Raw genomic sequence first — 20,694 nt, forward strand, 5'->3', positions numbered from 1 at the left:
AAAGGAATGTTTGTACACAAAAGCAGCTGTTCCGAGAATACGTCAATTCACAATCAATGACAATTTCACTGGAAGCATGGAAAGCTTGGAATGTTTGTTATGAAAGTCATTTTGACATTACGGTTTTGAGGTTACCTGGGCTGCAATGATCCTTGCACTAATATTTAAAATTAGTTGTTCTGTTACGAAATGAGTTGACTCTATCCCATAAAGCAATGATTCTGTTCCGCAATTCCGTTACTTTACTTGTCCGACGTACCGCATGCTATAATTCTCTCCGGTATGATCATTCCGGGGGCCTGGTCAGAGTGCGATTCGCACCCAGCCCAACAGGTACATAATTCCCATAATTTTTTTGTAACGAGAAAAAGTATTCCATATTTCAAGGCTTTCTACACCTCGGAGGGCTTCGCACCGCACTATACAATTATTTGTTTGCAAAAAAAGCAAATGGACGTTTCATATTAAGAATAGAAGACACAGATCAGACTCGTCGAGTAAAAGGAGCTGCCGAAAAGATCATCGAGGATTTGAGCTGGGCTGGGATTGAAATTGACGAGGGTCCTAACATCGGAGGGAAATATGGTCCTTACGTGCAAAGTGAACGCTTAGATCTTTACAGGTAAAGCAAAATTATTAGAAAACAGTGATTGTGGTTTAAGATCATAAAAGAATTCGAGAGAAAAAAAACTATTTATCTCACAAAAAAAAGTGGCTGACGGTTTCGTCTTGAGCAGAGGGAACTCATCAGACGCCCTGGGAGCAGCCTGACTGAAAGTAACGAAAGGTGGTAATCGCTCCATTCATACGTAATCGCAAACACGACATGAGTGTGAATTACATTGAAGTGAAATCCGTCGTAAGTTCAGACCTAAACCAGACCGAAGTGAATTTTTTGTTGAGGATGTTGAGTCCTGAGTCCGCATCCACTTGATGACGAACCGGAAGAGGAAGTAAGTTGCTTCCCAAGAGGTCTTGTCAGATATCAAGTGTATGTGGACTCAGGACTCAAAGCATCCTCAACAAAAAATTTATACTGTATTAGACGTTATTCCTGCTCCCATTTTGAAAACCTGTTTGAGATGAGAATGGGATGCAAATGCGAACTCCCAGTTGCTGTGATCGCCTTGCAATTGACAAACGTCGCTTATGAGTCACAAACGAATTGGAGTTTTCACATCACGAATTTGTCCAGAACTTTCGAATTTATTGATTAGATTCACCACGGCTACGTGGCATGTCGCATGTAGGTCGATTTGAAGGATTTAGCCGTCCAAAAATTAAATTTTAAAAGTTCCCCTAGAAATGCAATAAAAATTGCAAAGGTAAAGGACAATCTCAGCAACAATTATACACAATTCATATTCCTTAATCTATTAACGTGTGCGTGTAGGGGTAGTTGAAAGTTGGAGAATTGGAGCATCTTAAATGCATCTATCTTATGCGTGGGACGTTCAGATGCCAGTACACCGCGCGGCTCCAGCTACTTTCTATGTACCGGAACGAATTAGAATCGGTATTACTGCATATGTACGTGTATGTGGAATGCAATGTAGGTTGCAGCACATGCGAAAAATAACCAATATGTCACACACACGCCTATCGGGGAGGCATTCTTGTACGGAATTTCCGACTAAAGTGGGCGCAATTTCTATATACGCAGGCACATTTTTTCTCTTTTTCTTAGAAAATGCATAGAAAGCGAAGATTGTATGAAACAATTGAAGAGAAAATAAGTTCCTTGGTTTCTTGAGAATTCGTTATGACAGCGACATTTAGATCAGCTGAAATGGTCGAAATCAATTTCTATAAACGCAGGAAGCTAAAACGTCTATCAAATTACTTTTGGAAAGTTTTTTTTGTAATTAAAAGGTGTGACGTGAAATTTTATAGTGTTCTACGTAAGACAGTGCTCAACTTTAGCTTTTTTAGCTTAGATTATAGCGATGTCTCGTGGAAAAGTGTTAACCGAAGAAGAGAAAGGCCAACTTGCCAGAACGGAAGATTTGGGCTGCATAATGAGAGCGATGTTGAGGAAAATTAGTAGATCCGACGGAGTTTTGCGGAATTTCTTTAAATTAAAGGGAAAATACGGTACAAAAAAGCATCCGTGGGGAAATAAAAAATTCGGGAAAAGAGAAATCGCCCTGATTAAGGAGGAAGCTACTAGAAATAAACTTTAGTTCGTTCCAGATCATGTTGAAATTACTTCTTCCTATTAAAAAGAGACGAGTGCAACAGATTTTCCATACTGATAACAGCATTAAATATAAAAAGCTTGCTAAAGCACCTCATTTAATACCGCTACATAATAAGCCTCGTCTCAAATTTGCTAGATCGTGGATGAAATGGGTAGAAGAATGGAAGGCAGTAATTTTTTCGGATGAGAAGAACTTCAACCTTTACGACCCAGCTGAATTTAGCGCATTTTGGCACGATCTAAGAAAATGAAGCTCCTCGAATGAGTCGCAACTTTGGAGGCGGCAGTGTTATGATTTTGGGGGCAATTTCTTTCCCCGGTAACCTTCGACAGGGAATCGTACCAACCAAAATGAACTCAGTAATTTATACTGAGCTTCTGGAAGCCATTTTGATGCCGCATTATATGAGAATAATAACATTGACTGGAATTTCCAACATGACAACGCCGCAGTACATGCTTCTGCATACATGAAATCATCTTTAAATGACAAACAAAGAAATATTTTGCAGTGGTCACATCGAAGTCCTAATCTTAACCCCATAGAGAATATTTGGAGGATGCTTGCAAGGAAAGTCTATGTGAATGAACGCCAGTTTGGCTCCGTACTTGAGCTAAAGAAAAAAATTTTAGAATGCTGGGACCAAATCGTAGAAAACACTTCAACAATTTAATAGCCTCAAAGCCAAATTGAATTTCCGAAGTCATAAGGTCCAATGGGAGCAAAACAAAGTATTAGTAATTAGTCAATATGCGTTTATTTATTTCAATAGGCTTAAAAGTGCAAGTGCGTATATAGAAATTGCGCAATAAAAATGTAATTTTTGTTAATTTAAAAAAAATGAAGATGTATTTTGTTTTTTTTTTTTGTTTTTTTTGTTATTCTAAACTTAAATAAAGATACATTTTTAGCTAATAATACCCATTTAGTTAATACAACTTTATTTTACACATTATAGCTAACACTATTATTATAAAAACGTATTGGGATTGATTTTTGTTAATTTTTGTAAATAATTAAAATTACAACTTCTATACATAAGATACATAAATCTTTCTTCGTAATATTCTTCTCTCTATGACGGATGATGGAAGACTCGCCATTCTTTCTTGTCATTCCGCCGCCTACTAATGACACTCTTCCACTGCCTGCTCTCCACTTCTGTGGCGAGTTCTAAACTGACTGGAGAGCGCCGGTGCGTCATCCGACCGCTCGCATTCGCAACATTCGAAATAAATTTCGAATGCCGCGAATCCTACCGCGCCACACATTTACTATTATATAAACTTTATATTTCTCAAGGCTTCTATATAGTCACAACGAGCAATATATGGGGTGCGTATATAGAAATTGCGCGCACTCTATTGCATAGCATATTTTACAAGAAATTCACTTTCGGCGATTGCACAAATCTATAATTTTTTTTGGTCTGCCATTTTAGATTTGTCAACTTTGGTTTTAAAAAACTAATGATAAATTCACGTTCGACGACAAGGAAGACCTTCATATAGACATTTTGGTCAAAATTGGTAAATAGACATTTTTTCTTGGTCCGCCCCCTTGAATATTGCTAATTTGATTCCAGATGCGTAATCAGCGACCCGAAAACCCTATAAGAATTGACACTGCTCGTGATAACTGAGCAAACAAGCAAGTTATCGCAAGGCAAACTTTTCTGAAAACTTTAAACGCGTTTTTCTCGAAACTACATTTTTAATTACAACTTCAAACGCAGTGTTTGATATATTGATCCGGTTCACTTCGTTCAAAGTCTGCTCAGAAGGATGTATGGCTTATATTTAAAATAAGAATAAAAAAAAATGCTAGTTCATAGTTTTTAAGCTAGGTCCAAGTAAAAAAAATGGAATCCGCATATTGAATTTCAATGTAGTAGCAATATCTATGGATTTTAGCATGATGAACACATAAAACCATCAAAACCGCACGTTTGTATCATTCATTTGTTTTATTTTCGATCAACTCTGAAAGAATTTACCTTTTACTGGAAAATATCTTAACTCATCATAGAATAGATGAATATGCCATGGTGCTTACGAAATTATATGCCGATTTATGTATGTGGATAAACTCCAATAAATTTTACCACGACTGTAATTGGAAATATCTTATTGCCCATATGACAATTGTCAGAGGAGGCAGCAGAAACTAGAAATAGGCACACACTATGCGAGACAGTTCTCCAGGGAGGACAAGAATGCACTATGAGTTCAGATACTCAGTTACTCAAACATGAATCAACCAAAGAAATGGACTAAATGAAGATCATTTTGCCTTCAATCAATCAAAATATTCCAGACACGGACCAAGATTTACAATGAAATAATCAAGTTCCGTCAAATTTTGTACATACATATTTTTGTTCCTGAAAATAGTAATCACTTTTTTAATTTATTTTGACAAGGATCATGATTTATATTTATTGCAAATTTATCTTAATTAAACTAAAAATAGTAGATTTTGACATTATTAACTGACAAGGCTCTTGAAGACTACAATTTTTAATACTAACAGTACTCGAAGTCGAGCTTCTATTCAATGGGTGCACCGTAGCGTGGAGAAAATGTCCCGCGGAATGTTGAATACCAATAAGGATTATGTCTTTTGTAATACTCACGCGGACCACCAATAATAATCGGGTTCTATTCAAGATTTCCCACAAACGTGTTAATTGGGGCGTCGCACACTGGGACCTTTACAGGGCGCTCGTGGTCAAAACTTCAAAACCATTTTTTTCGTGTAAGAATCTTATGGTAAATAATAAATAATGGGATAAAAGCATGGACAAACTATAAAAAGACATAATTTCGCATAATATATATGTATGTAAAACGCAGAAATTTGAAACAATAGAAATGAAAAACCTTAGAACATTTAACATATTTTCAAAGCTTGGTTCCGTTGTTAGGTAAAGTAAAATATTAAGATCAGGATTATTTCAATAAAAGATGATAATCAAAAAAAAAAAATAAAATAGGAATGTATATTTAATTGCACTTGATTCTTTTTAGAGCCAGTAATAAATTTTGAATCTAATTAGGCGGAATCATCAGAATCCGTGATTTGAAGGTCTTGTACTGAGGAAGCGGCGTTATCCAAGTCCACCGTTAAGATATTGTATCACAAACATCCCTATCGAATGATTTTCCCTTTAGAGTTAGTAGTTTTCGCAGGTTAGTAATAAAGGGATCAAAAGAAATTAAGAGTCTATTGAAAGTGTCTGTAATATTGTGAAGCCTTGAAGCCTTTCGGCTAAAATGTTCCCTGTAGGCCTTAAAATCTTTGTTTCGGGCTTCTTGTGTTTCCTTGCTAAGCTATCCGATTGGTAACAATGCGTGCGAAATAATTTCTGGGTTGTGAATTAAAATCGTATGCACAGTCGGACTGGCTAGTTCCATGCATGTAATCGTATGTATAATTTGGCCATTCCTAAACAATAAATTTTGTTTATTTATATCGAAACCACTTAAAATTGTTTGTAGAATCATGTAAAATCGTCTAATAAGTTCTTTTTCAACTCCAGAGATAGTTGCGGATTCTTCAAAATTTCGAAAAAAAACTTCTTGACTCCATTCCCATCGTTCCTGCTACTTTATCCAGGTTTTGGTTGATCGATTATTACCGACATTTTTCCCCTCCATTTTCTTGAGGGATTTTTTTGTTGGTCTCAACAACATCTTCGGTTTCTTTTGGGATTCGCCAAGATTTAATCGATAATTTATATGTTAGTTGCAGTAAAAATTCAAATACTCTTATCCATGAGTGTAACACTGACCAAACGACAAGAAGCCATTATTGACACTTTTGGATAACATTTGTTGTAAGTTGTTAAAATCTTTAGACCGTATAAATAGCATCGGAGGGAAGATTTAGTCTCCCTTAAGGCATTGCATAATTTACCATCGTGAACCTGGCTTTATGCGCCACAGATTATTCTTTATCATCAATCGTTATTGTTGTCAAGTTCTGATACGAATTTTTGTTTGTACTGGGGATGACTGGAACTACCATCGAAACTCCACTTTAAAATTAGGGTTAGAGAATCCGAGGATCTAAACTTCTAATGATATCTTTTTGAGCTGACAGCAGCCGACAGGCAGTATGGTCTAAAATTGATTGTAATGGTACTTCAGCTTCACTTTCTTTTAACGAAATGTTTTCTGGATAACATTTTTATTTTTCTTTTTGGACAAGTTTGTAAGGCGGGAATATTTGCTTCGCATAACTTCGGATTACGTTATATTGTTTTTTGGATAATTCAGCTTCAATTATCATAGACAGGACATCAGTTACTGGCAAATACGTTGACTTTTGGACATATTTATCTTTTATATGTTTTTGAGCAAATCCTGGTATTTCGGTTTTCTACCACTCGCCCTGAATTGCATTTGCATGGCATAAGCTAAAACATCCGGGTGAGTTTCAACACGCTGCTGTTTTCCTATGTTTCGTCTGCTCGCTACTTGCTTGGAAATCTAATAGCGGCGGCCGCAACCACCTCTTGAATGCCGGTTGGTTTGAAGTATGCAGAACCCCTCTAGCCATCTCTTTTCTATTTGAAAAAATCTGTCCTTATGTCTACTTATCCACTTTAATTTTGATTTAAAATTTTTTGAAGTTATGTTGCGCGGATTCAGGCAATTAACTTGTGACGGTACTTTTTGACAAATGACGTTCCAAGCATCTTCAAATGATGTTTGCTTAGTTTGGAAAAATATTTCCCACATTTTCTTCCTTGTGATGGAATTTGAGTGTAAGAATCGTTTAAAATAGAGCAAAACCGCTGCACAAATTTTTACACTCAATTTATTTTTTTCAATTTTTAAATTTTGCGCAAGGGGATTTCACTTTTTCCTTTACATTTAATTTATTTGGACCTTCTATTGTAACACTACCTCCATTCCAGGCTGGAAACCACTGTCGCCTCGCTCCGGGAGGTTTCAGCACAGCGGTGCTACGGCTGACACCGAGCGTGCTGCTCTCGACGGCTACTATCTCCTGGTTAGATACCCGCAGGTCGTCCTCCGATAATGCACCTGGCATCACCACCTCTTCCTCTATCGTCGGTTTATTTGTTTTTTTTAATAATTGAGTCCATGTCTTGGTCCCACAGCTACTCTGCCAAGAATGTCCATCCCGGCTAGCTTAGTCACCAGGGTAAGTGTTTTATTTGAAACTGAAGATGCCCAATATATTCAGAATTCACATACTAAAGATCAAGCTCCCCCTTGGCCACGCAGCCCTCGGGGTATGATGTTCCACCTTGGCTAGGGGTTCTATTAGCACCTTCTCCAGTGCAGGAAGGACGATCCCCGAGATGTTGCTTCGGATCATCCACCCTCCTGATCCACTTGCCCTTAACACATAATCAGCAGACAAGCAGATCCTCGTCAGTTGGATGAGCCTACTCCCAGCCCGGCCCTACACACTCTTGGCCCGTTCGAAGATGGTTTCCAGCGGCGACTGCGAGGAGGTCGTGTGAGGGCTTGCCGAATTATTCAACTTCAACGTGGAGCATAATCAGATCAGTCCGCCAAATTTCACAGAGTAATCGTTATTTTGACTCAGTGTTCGGGGCAAGTTTTTTCTCTGATTGTACATTCACACCTCCCAATGTTGCGTTTGAAAGGCACAAAACCTATTCAACCTTCCTCTCAACGACCTGAAATTTTATTTACTTGTGCCTGTGAGTAGGGGCTTAAGAATACACTCAAAGTTTTCTTTACTTGTCCTAAAACGCGACTAAAACAGATACAAATTTCCGGGCTAGCAACCTGCAAATTTTGAAACTTTATTGCTACCGAAATGACAACAACACCTCGGATAGGGACTCACCTCATGGTTCGTTGGCTATCTAAAAAAGTTGGTTTGGTTGGTTTTTGGAATGTGCCCGCGCTCCTCGACAACGGTAGCGTTGGCGACGGACTACAACTCGCAAAAAGTACTCAATCCAACGGGGTTGCCGGTTACATTTGTAAAATGTGAAAATATATTGTTATTAACTTTATTTGTGCAGATATCCGAACCGGATGTATTTTGAGGCCTAGATTTCCTAGAGGTGCATCTCTACTGTGATTTTTTTCAGATTTTTCGGTTGGATAGGTTCTGAGAACGAAACCTGTTACACTTTTTGGGGGTCATATTTTGAGCCCTCACTCCCTTATGTTTCACCCGATATCCAATATAGAACCAGTTCGGAAAAGTACTAATTGAGCCTTTCATTTAATACCTCACATGGCCACATTTTATGAAAAAAACGGATGTCTCTGATCATTGGTCTTATATTTCGGTTAATATTCCTGCACTCCTTGAAGAATCCACACAGCTCCATGATCTTTTTACCCAGGGCAATGAAGGCAGTTCTTGATTGGCATTTGCCTCCAACATCGCTTGAGTGATTCGGCGCCAGGGATTCTCCCCCTTCTCAGAGAAGACTCTCGCTACACACTTCTCACTGGCAGTAGCGTTTTCGGGATTTTGTCCCCCTGTGGGTGGATGGAGCCAGTTGCAGTCCCTTCCGTACGCATGTAACAATAGATGTCACATCAACCAAGGTTCCCACTACTGAGGCGCTGCGGGCGTTGAATATCGACGGCCGGAAGCTCGCTTGCCTATTCCCAGAAACCGCCGGTACCAGTTTTCCGAAGCTCTGCATCGTAACTTTATTTCTCTTCTACTCCTCCATGTTTGGTTTTATTTCTGGATATCTTTCTCATAGCCAATGTTTATCCACGGTCAGGCTTTTTGCTCCCATCTACCCGGCCTTCGCATAAGCACGCTTATACACGCCAATCTCCGGATGCGTGCATGTGCATGCCCATAACACATTCGCCGAGCATTACCTTATCCGCGTAAAGGGATGGAGATTTGGCAACTCCACACAGGAATATGTAATTGCGAATCCACACACACACTGGCGTGTGTGGGATTTGCTTCCACTAAAGACCACCCCCAGTCTCTCCAGCCCTAGCCTCGTGGGACTTGGCGGGGTTGGCTTACCTTTAGATACTCATCCTTCTCCAATTATGCTTATATAACAAATTATGGTCATTGATTAATAAATTAACTTACTGGACGAATGAAGGCCACAGCAAAATAAAATAGCATCGATCACTTGAAAACAATAAAAACACACTAGGAAATCGTTGAAAATGTTTCCTATCTAGAGTAGAAGATCACATCCGATAAGCTAGCTATGACGCCGAAATCTATGCGCAGTTGTCGATAGCCAACAGAGCCTAATTTACCCTACACATATTGTTTCACTCGAAACGTTTCACTATACGGTCAAAACTCCTACTGTACAAGACAATGATCTTGTCAGGGCTTATGTATTACTCGGGGACTTGAATTGATAACCCTTAGCCGCACTCGAGGGAAAAATATGGATATTGAATTGGTGTCCCTGCGCTTTCTTGTCACCTCTTTTCTTACACAGTTTGAGCAATTCATCTTTGGTGATGCGAGAAATGTTTTCTGAATTGGCTGCTCCGATAGCTTCAATCACGAACACCGTGATTGCGGGAACACTGTTTCCACTATTGATCGGGCAGGTTATCTGAAGTGTCTTCTGTCCCTTCATTTTAGACATCACCCCAAGTGTTGACGTCAGTTTTCATTCACAGCTGAGTCAACTGGTATCCGACGTCAAATCACGACACAAATCCCACTGCCACCAGTGAGATTTGAACCGCGACCTTCTGTCCGACAGTCTTGTGCTCTACTACACTCAGCTATCCGGAAATATGCCTCAATTGCCTAAACATTTTGATCATTGAACGATTTTTGCAAGCCTGCATTTCGCCTTGAGTTCCTTAAATTCTTCGTTACATTAACAGCAAGGCGAGCCTCTCCTGCTCGGTACTCCTCTCGGCATACTAGCATTGCAGGCGTTGGCAACAGCCTACATTAGTTGATTGATTTATACGGGGGGCATTCATCATCAAATCGAACATATTTTTGTCGAAGAAACTATTCTTCCATTTTGGACCTATCAGTTTGGGATTTCCTTCCTATATTCTCTGATTGCGAACATTACCATCTGATGATGTAAATTCCTCGTGTGTTTGACTCGTCATTATTCACAATTCCTATCCTATCCAGAGGCGCAAACGTTTCGTGCAGCCTACAACCTCTACGCTATCCCATTGCCAACCAGTGGTGATGGAGTTGGACATCGTTACGTTAGGGACGGACCTGAGTACATTGGGGTGGACTTGCTATTATTTAGAAATCTGAAATTGAAATTGCCGACTAGCTCTTGGAGAGCTTGGCCTTTTGTTTAATTAATAAAGTCACCATTGCACAATGTCAGGTTTGTTACCCAAAAATCATCTTTTTCGGGAATAGTGACTATGCCGTAAACTAAAGGGCAGCAAAACGTACCATAGAAGAAAATGTTGAAAGCACTGACTTATGTTATGTCAATAACCGATTCTAGTGGTCACGTTTTCGTCTTCGCAAAGGTTTCGAAGGGGTTGTCCCCTCATTTCCGTCGATACTCCACGCTTTGAAATCGCCAGCAATTACTTTAATGTGACGATCTCTTGCATCCACCACCAAACACCTCCTCATATTTCGTTACTGTTATACTAGAAGAATGGGAGTAGCTGTAGATGTGGATGAAGTCGATTTTTGTTCTTACAAAGCTGACTCCCGGGAAACCCATAGGTTCTTGAAAACGATATTATCTGGTGTATCACTAACGCAAGCATAGCTGATGAAGTACTTCCTTTATGGCCTGTCTTGCTCGTTGGTGCATGTTGTTGCAAATTGCCCGAACTCAAGACATTTACAACGCTGTATTGCAGATGTTTGTTGCCTTGCCTTGCAGGCAACAGTGCTAATTTCACCGATGTCTATTTCTCCATAAGTCTCCCTCATGCACTTTGAAGCGCGTTGCTTTATATTATTAAAATAGTCCAACTCTTTGAATGAAGCGAAGATATACTCCCCCAGGAGTGACACCGTTTAGAACCTTGCATTGCACGTTTAATTATCTCCTATCTTTGAGCTTTTACTTTACTGTCGCTTTCGTTCGACATATTTAATTATTTTGCTTTACACAAAACCTTATTTGATTTGATATTTCAACAAAATCATTTCTATAATATTTACCATATTCTAGGACCGAAGTCAAAAAATTATTAGAAAATGGAAATGCCTATTATTGTTTTTGTACCGAAAGGCGGTTGGAGTTATTACGGAAAGAAGCACTGCGAACCAGACAAGTACCAAAGTACGATAATAAATGTCGACACCTCACACCTGTCCAAATTGCTGAAAAACTAACAAACAACAAAGAGTTCTGCATACGATTCAAACTGGAGTCGTACACTGAACCAATTGATGATCTAGTCTATGGAAAAGTAGCATATGACGTCGCCGAAAATGAAGGCGATCCTGTGATTATAAAGTCAGACGGATTTCCCACTTATCACTTTGCCAATGTTGTTGATGACCATTTTATGAATATTACGCATGTTCTCCGTGGGGTTGAATGGCAGATATCGACTACAAAGCATTTGCTCTTGTACAAGTGAGTAATTTTTCGTAAAGACATTGACCCCAAAGAATGTATTTTCAATTTATATAGAGCTTTTGGATGGCGTCCACCGAAATTCGGCCATTTACCATTACTCATCAATGCCGATGGGACGAAACTGAGTAAGAGACAGGGTGATATACATATAAGCCATTATAGGTAAGGACACAAAATTTCTCAGAATTAGATATAGTTTTCTATTTAAGACGTGACAGATCTGAAACCAACAGTGGAGCCCACTAAAATGCAACACGCATAAACGCAAATTCACTTTAAATGCACACTCTTTGAGCCACATGCCTTTTATTTCAAATTTGTTCTAGAATTTGCTTAACAATTGCAACACGTGTAAATGCAAAATACTGATAAGTGCAAAAGAAATTTTAAGTGAATTAGGACCACGTCATGTGTTTAGATACGGTTAAGTGCAAATTCAAATTACTTCGTTAAACAAATGATAGCAGTTTCATGGTACACGGATGTCCATACCTTTTTTAAGGTTTTTTGTAAAAGAAAACTTTATTAAAATCGGTTTACTGGCTCTCTGTGAACGCTCGCGCATACATCCTTCTAAGTCGAATTTAAGGGGGGTCTCCATACATGCGAAAGGGGGGTGTACATTTTTTTTCACCAAATATAATCATGTGGAGTATCAAACGAAAGGTATTGGTTAGTACTTTCCGAAGCCGGTCTTATTTTTGACATTTGCTGGAAAGGTGGGGAGCGCGGGGGATCCAAACTGATCATTTCTTTAGCGGACCCATTCTCAGAAACTACCAAACCGAAAAACCTGAAAATCAAAAGGCTGCCACCATATGGTGCCTAGGCTCCGAAATATCCTCCATACCGATATCTGTTCAAATAAAGTTAATAATAGTATATCACTATAATTTTTATTAATTGGCTGCGAATTCCCCTTAAGTTCATCCTAGAATCACGTTCGGGAGAAAAATCCTCCGAAGAATTTTTGGCCCCCTACAAGAGGCTGGATGATTCCGTAGCTTGCATAACGACGAAATCGCTGAACGATACCACGACCGCTCAATTCGCCTAGTAATCCCCACAAATTCAACACAATGATCAATCTTTCATTCAACCATAGATGTTAAGACCGAATATAATCCGCAAATAGTGCTCCTGTGTGAAATCCGGTTGCACTAAGGTTGTAAGGCGCCTCCTAACCAAACACCCACATATCTTGCGGTAGACACTGCAATATTGGTCTCCCACAAATTTCTCTCAATACAATTCTTCATTCCCCCTACGCTGCTCAAATCTTTAGAGACTACCATCGCCTTAATTGAAACAAATTTCAGCTTCTTATATGCTGTTTCCATCATCATCAATCCAAAAACTTTCTCTTTCCTTGAAATCGTCCCTGACATCAGTGATTCGATTTTAATTTGCTAATCTTCAATTTTAAAAAGAAAGCGAAAAGCCAACTGGTGGCCCATAAACCAGTCCCCCAAATCAAAACTGTGCCAATTCTAGTTCCCACAAAACCAGACAGTGCCAGTCGTAACGGCAATCTCAAATAAAGATTCAACAGTAGCTTTCCGCGCCATTCGTCAAATCCAGCTGGGATTCCACAAGACCCTTTTCACCCCTTTTCTCAGTTTTTACCGCGAATATTCCAGGGCGCGTCTTCACACTTTTTACCGCGAATATCCCGGGGCCCGTTCTCAAACCGAATCCAATTAAAATCCTGCTATATACCGATGATCTCATCGTTTACACCACCACAAGATAAACAGTACGCCGCAGAGGTCGTCTGAATTCATATTCAGACAGGTTCTATCGATACTTCATCGAGTGCAAAATTAGCCCTCAATCCGCTAAAATATCGAACAATTGTCCTTAGAGGAAACATGAAAATGCAATCGAAAATGATTTCCGATATCAAAAACGTATCCTTAAAACTCCATACTTCTTCCATCACCACAGTGAACTAGGATATCTACATTGGTGTTACTATAAACTCAAACCTATCAATATCCCTCACATCAGTGAAGTTCTAAGCCGTGTAAACGTGGCCTTTAAATCGCTGTACCCTATTCTCCACTTCAATAAGCTCATTCCACCAAATTGTGTGACAGGTGCGGTGGTCGACACGGTTGCGGGTCACCCTCTCATCTCGTTACCTTGAGTTCGAGTTATCACTTGCACAGTATTAAGTGTGATGATTATGAAACTGATCCATAATCTTATTGGAGCCTGAGACTCTGTGAATATCATATACTATTCACTCCTTTGTGGAATATATGATATTCACAATAAAAATACAATACAATACCAAAGGCAAGATTTTCTGCTATAAGTAGTTGATTCGACTACTAATTACTTTCGCTTTCACCTTTTGGACCGACATCTCTTCTCATTAGATGACGACGATGACACGAGGTACATATTCAACCTCCAAAACATCACTTACCGATGCCTTCATGGCCCGATGGGCGGTGAAATTCCTTGTATAGTGTAAGAAGCATGTCAACCCTTAGTTGCCGATTGTCTGGGAATTGAGATCAGTAAGGGAAATTTCATCACGTTAAACAATTCTCACAAATCTCCATTTCCTATAGAGAGATAACCGACTTTTCTACATAAAAAGTAGAACGGTCTTCTACATAAGTTGGCACTTGGCATACTCCTCCCGCCCAAACAAAACTGCCAACACTGTTTCTAATCCAACTATCCCCGATCCTCGCCCCACTCCTCTCCCGCCTTCCAATTTCTCTTGTCTGTTAAATGCTGCACAAGACTGATCAACACGTGCCAATTAGTATTAGTTGAATTTCTAGACGCACAACCTAGGATTAAGACAACTGTTAAGGTTTTGTTAGGTTTTGAAATGTGAAGTTTTTTCTTTTCATTTTTCTTTTCCATATAGTGAAAATGATGTAGTTTGGTATACGCCATACAGCTCAACATTTTGTATGTAGGTTAGATTATCTTTTTTTAAAAGTTGAACAATGTGTAACTTGAGTTCTCATTTCCCACTTCCAGAGGTAGCATTTTGCAAATACGTTCTTCAAAAACAATTTTCTATTTGAGAAGGATTACGCGTCTACTTCTCAGTATGATTGGATCATATTGTCCCTGTATATTGTACGCATTATTTTAGAAAAAAGTTGCTTGGGAAACCATGCTGAAACTGAGCTCCATAGAAATTATATGTATTTAAATTTTATATTTTACTTTAAATCTCCTTCATTTTCAAGAAGCTACAACACAATTTGACATATTTGGTTGAGATCTGGGCTGTTCCTACCTCTTTATCTTTAAAAGTCACCACTGTGAAAAGAAAAATAGCGGTTTATTGTTAATCAATGAAGAAAATATTTGAAATAATCGTTAATGCCTACTTACAGATTGACCGCGATGTGAAGGGGCTGAACCGTCTTGAAAAATCATATCATCAATCATCATCAACGGCGCTACAACCGGTATCCGGTCTAGGCCTGCCTTAATAAAGAACTCCAGACATCCCGGTTTTTCGCCGAGGTCCACCAATTCGATATCCCTAAAAGCTGTCTGCCTTCCTGACCTACGCCATCGTTCCATCTCATGCAGGGTCTGTCTCGTCTTCTTTTTCTACCATAGATATTGCCCTTATAGACTTTCTGGGCTGGATCATCCTCACCCATACGGATTAAGTGACCCGCCTACCGTAACCTATTGAGCTGGATTTTATCCACAATCTGACGGTCATGGTATCGCTCATAGATTTCATCGTTATGTAGGCTACGGAATCGTTTATCCTCATGTAGGGAGCCAAACATTCTTCGGAGGATTCTTTTCTCGAACGTGGTGAAGAGTTCAATTTTTCTTGCTAAGAACCCAAGGCTCCGAGGAATATATGAGGACGCGAATTTCACCGTCGTAGCTGTTATCGGTTGTGATTTTCGACCCTAGAAAGGGGAAATTATCAACGGTCTCAAAGTTGTAGTATCCTATCTTTATTCTTCTTGTTTGACCAGTGCGGTTTGGTGTTGTTGGTTGGTTGGTTTTCCGTGCTGAAGTTGGCACCAGATATTTTGTCTTGCATTCATTGATGTGCAACCAAAGATCTCGCGCCGCCTGCTCGATCTGGATGAAGGATGTTTGTAAGTTTCGGGTCGTTCTTCCCATGATGTCGATATCGTCAGTATAGGCCAGTAGTTGGGTGGACTTAAGGGGGATGGTACCTCTCGCATTTACCTCAGCGTCACGGATCACTTTCTCCAGGGCCAGGTTAAAAAGGAAGCATGATAGGGCATCTTCCTGTGGTAGACCGTTGATGTCCCTGCTCTTTTATCAGGCCTCGCACATTTGTCAGGGTCCCCCAGGATCCCACTGCCACCAGTGAGATTTGAACCGCGACCCTCCGTACGACAGCCTTGCGCTTTTAATAATAGTTCGGCTGAAATTGGAAAATGAATTGAAAGAAATCAGAAAACCCAAAATTTGTCGATGAGTGCATATCAGCCGCATTTCAATTATATAAGATAAGTCACCCAGCCGTTACCCAGTGGTTTGCTGAATAAAACATGTTTTCTCCAATTAAAAACAGAAGTAATTGAATAATTTGAAAAAGGGGATTTTATTCGCAGGGATTCGGGAATATTACCACAGGCCCTAGTCAATTACGTAACTCAAGCTGGTGGAGGTTTCATCAGGCAACAAGGTTTGAAACCGAAGTCATATACCATGACTGAATTATCTTCACAGGTTTGTTTTATTCTAAAGCGTTTATAACACAACTAACTTCTTTATACTTTCTAGTTTGACGTCAGTGTGATAAACTCGCATCCTAGTAAATTGAATCCAGATTTATTAGATCAGTGTAACCGCTTAGAAATTATACGGCAATTAAACGACCCAAAAGGCTATCAGAAATTGGTTTCTGAAGTTATCAATTTGGTGAAACAAAAATATGGAAAGAAGTAGTTTGAAATGCTCCAGATATTTTGCGTTTATTAATATTATCCATTGTAGAGAAACCGAATTAGATTTGGATGTAAATCACGTGAAAAATATCCTCCAAACTACAGCTTGCCGGATTTCTTCAATTCAGGAGTTGGTTGGTAAAAAATTATCCTTTTTGTGGATACTGCCTAAGACCGAAATTGGAGACCTTCCGAAAGGTACGTTTATTATAAATGATTTGAATTCGATTCTAATTGCTTCTCTCTATCTAGAAACATTGGATGAACTACTAAAAGGACTAGAACAGCAGGAGTTCAATAAGACGCCAATTAATAAGTTTTTAAAAGATTTTGCTTCCAAAGAGCAATTGAAGTTTTCGACTTTTATGAGGTCGTTGAGATCAATATTAAGCGGGCTTGATGTGAGTTCATTTGCTTTTGGTTTTTGTGAATATTAAGAGAATATTTTAATAATTTTACAGGAAGGTCCCGCGGTTGCAGAAATGATGGAACTATTAGGGAAAGATGTGACTTTACGACGTATTCGTGGTGCTTCTAATAAAAAATGAAGCAAATTAAATATGTGTGTTAGTCAATCCCAAAGTCGATAAATAAAAGCATATGAATTATACTCTTCCTAATTTTTGCGAAGGCAATTACTCTCGCTTGCAACACGTAATAATTGGTACGGGAATGAAAATAACCGGTCGTAAAAATAGTTATGAATCCCAGGTTTCAAAAACCTCTAATCTCTCTCTTAAATTATCTCAAAGCTGAAGGTTAAACCGAATAACGTTGCTTATTCATTTTCATAGTTCCTGCTTCAATATATTTGACATGTCTAAAATAGAAGGATTCATATATAGTAAGAGCCTAATTGTATTGCTGTCACCTTGTTAAGGAAGGAAGCCGTTTCTTCCTACCGCATGCATACATTACTGCAAAAACGTAAGGAAAAATGATCGATTTTAATAGTGTTGCGTATGCTTGTTTGCAAGCGTAAGGTTTCGAAAGACTGAGAGGTGAATGTCATGGAATTTTCTAATGGAATGGCATGTGTGTTTTTGCAAATCTACGATTTTGATGGATAAAGGTATATAGCAGTTAAATGGCGTGCGTTTTGCAAGATTTAATTATAAGAGAAAAAGTTAATGTAAATTAAGAAGAAATATCGTTGAAAATTAACGCACACACACATAATAATAATCGTTGGCGCAACAATCCATATTGGATCAGGACCTAGAAGTGTGTTAGAGCACTCCATTCAAAACCGTAACGGTACACTACAGTACACTGTAGAAGGCAATGTCAGCATTGCGCTCGCCCGATATTATCACCCTGATTTGACTCAGGTACTCATTTACAGCTGAGTCGACTGGTATCCGACGTCAAATCACGATACAAATCCCACTGCCACCAGTGAGATTTGAACCGCGACCTTCCGCACGACAGCCTTGTGCTCTAACCACTCAGCTATCCGGACACAGCCACACACACATAGGATGTAGAAAATAAGTGTGTATCTACCAATTTGATACATTTTTGGGTGTTCATCAACTTCAACTGCATAACTTTGATACCGAGTGCGCCCCTAAAAGCTTGAACCCGGAGCAAAAACAAGTTCAAACCCCTAAGCTCGGCGTTTCAGGTGTGAAAGACTTTGTGTATTTCTTATGTAAGGATATTTAAATGCACAACTGTTCCGTTTGTAGGTAACCTGTATATGCATTTAATATGTCAGGATATTCACGGTAATGTGTTATTGATATTCAATGGCTTGAGTTGCAGTAAATTTACACAAAGGGGACAAATTTGCCCAATTATAACTTTGTTAGCAATAGTATGAGTGTAGCCTGTATTACTACAAAATTTTATGATTCGAGGATGAACTTGCGGGGGGGGGGGGGTTACACCAAAAAGTGGGTGGCCAAATTATTAGAGCCACCTTTGTTAATATACATATTTACAGTTTATATGCAAGGAAAGCTAAGAATGTTACCAATTTCAACAAATTACTTATGTTGTTAAGCAGTTTTGAGTAGACATTCGAAATATAATAAAAATAATCCCATAACGTTAAAAATAAAGTCTTTTGCTGGAATCATAACTCTTACCCTTCATGACATGGTGAAAAGTGGTTTCTTTAATGGACGTCGACATGAAAACCCAATTCTTTTACTCGACATCGGGCTGACCTTACTGATATTCAAATGCTGGCATCTTGGAGTTGTCTCATTATGGTCATTGAAAAAGCCTTTTTATTTTGGATAAAAATATACTCTATTTTTCACTCATCTCGAGGCGAGGCTAACCTTTTGGATCACACTTGCCATCGCATTTAGTATTAATTGTAATTTTGCAGCAACTTTTTTGATTCTGACGCAGACATGAGTAGATGAAAGTTTGAAGTTTTCGCGTAAGAGTAGGTGCTTCTGGCATATAGTTACACAGAGAGAAAATATTTACATGGATAAACCTGAACTTGATGGTGGTAAGCAGACTTAGTGCTGTTAATGCGTTTGGTGGCATTAAGTTCGGTACCACTTGCTAGAAATAGGATTTAACGCCATCGATAATTTGTTCAGTTTAGTTGAGGTGTTTAAAGAAAGATGACATCGTCCTTTGAAATCCTCCACTTCTTTCAGTCAAGGTAGCGTAAAAAACGTCATCGATTAGGAGAGAAAAGGTATCAATGGCAGAATGCAATCTTGGCGGACTCCGCTTTGAAACTTATTTTGCATTTCGCCTCCATATTGTACGGGAATTTTTTTTCGTCACATTTCTCTTAGATAACTGCTATTAGCTTCTCTGGAAAGTCCTTCTTGCATAGAGTGCTTCACGAACACTTTGTTGGCACAATTGTTTTCAATCGATGAAAAGCAGTTACAGTAAGGATCTGAACTCCGAACACTGATCCATCGTTATCCGGCGGGTGTTAACATGATTGGTGCAAAATGATCCAGAGTGGAATCCGACTTACTTTCTGTCGATAAAACTTTCGTGATGTTCGTTGATATGTTCCTTTTGTTGCGACAGCATTATATAGTTGTCATAGTCTCCTATGTAAGGCATAGCGCGTCAACTACACCTATGCGTCATAGCTGCCCTTCCCGACAATATGCTTCATCTCCCCCCAGAGTTTTTCAAGGAGCTTGTTTGCTCTTTTCTACACCACATTTTAGGGCAGCCCACTCACCTGTCATCGTTAAATAATGGTTTCCATTGCATGGCATAACCGCTAATGGAGTGGTCGCCTTTCTTTATTATTATTCTGTTAAGGGAAAGACGCAGACACGATTTGATGAAAACTTGGAGCTTTTGTGTAACAGTGACTGTCATCTTCCATGTAACCTAAACAGGAACACCTTTTTCTCTTGCGAGAGGTGGGACGGCCTCCGCCAGTAGCTTTATGCAGACACAGGGGAGCTCTCTGCAGACAACATTGTGCGAGAGATGCTGAAGAGCGCTGGCAACTGGAATCGTATTGCGTACTATGTTCGGGCTCTTCTTACTACGAAGAAGATTGAACTCGACCGGCAGAGGGATCGAACGGTAAGGGGTTCCCTGAACTAACAACAACTCCCTTCCTCCCCTCCCCTTCCGTTGGTGAAAGGAATTGCCTGACTTGAAGGCTAGTTCTCTGATGACGGGGAGGTGTTTAGTTGGTAGTCCGCCAGCGTGCGGTTGCGGGAGGAAGATTGCGATGAGTTGTCACACTGAGAACCTTGGTTTTGTTGGCATTCGGCAACTTTGCATTTGGCCATTTGGCCAATGTCCATGACTCGGTGAGTATACATATCGAACAGCTAAGAGTGATTTACAAAAGCCTTAAAAACCAAAAAAGGTACATGAAAGTCCTGGGGGGTTAACGTGAGTACCTGTCATGTAGGCATATTCCCACGGTCCTCTTCGGACACGGATTGATTTTGGAACCAAAGTCAGAGCCCCGCTAGCAGTATCTTGACCCATATTATAGGCTCATATAAACCTAAGGGGGTTTCCAGTCAATTTCTAAAAAAATATAGCA

General features: G+C 39.4%; 1 protein-coding gene across 2 annotated transcripts; it reads left to right on the forward strand.

Moving 5' to 3' along the window:
- Positions 1-107: 107 nt before the first annotated feature.
- LOC119648375 (probable glutamate--tRNA ligase, mitochondrial) lies at positions 108-17,298 on the forward strand. Of its 2 annotated transcripts, XM_038050105.1 has the most exons (9): positions 108-333; positions 388-622; positions 11,347-11,757; positions 11,815-11,922; positions 16,353-16,470; positions 16,525-16,685; positions 16,738-16,886; positions 16,941-17,089; positions 17,150-17,298. In XM_038050105.1, exons 1-9 carry the CDS (start codon positions 216-218, stop codon positions 17,234-17,236), a joined length of 1,536 nt encoding a protein of 511 aa, XP_037906033.1. In that variant the 5' UTR covers positions 108-215; the 3' UTR covers positions 17,237-17,298. The 2 variants fall into 2 exon arrangements, with proteins under 2 accessions (XP_037906033.1, XP_037906032.1); XM_038050104.1 differs by having other exon boundaries at positions 16,738-17,089.
- Positions 17,299-20,694: the final 3,396 nt, after the last annotated feature.

Source organism: Hermetia illucens, chromosome 2 (assembly GCF_905115235.1).
Source record: "Hermetia illucens chromosome 2, iHerIll2.2.curated.20191125, whole genome shotgun sequence".
Taxonomy (NCBI): Eukaryota; Metazoa; Arthropoda; class Insecta; order Diptera; family Stratiomyidae; genus Hermetia; species Hermetia illucens.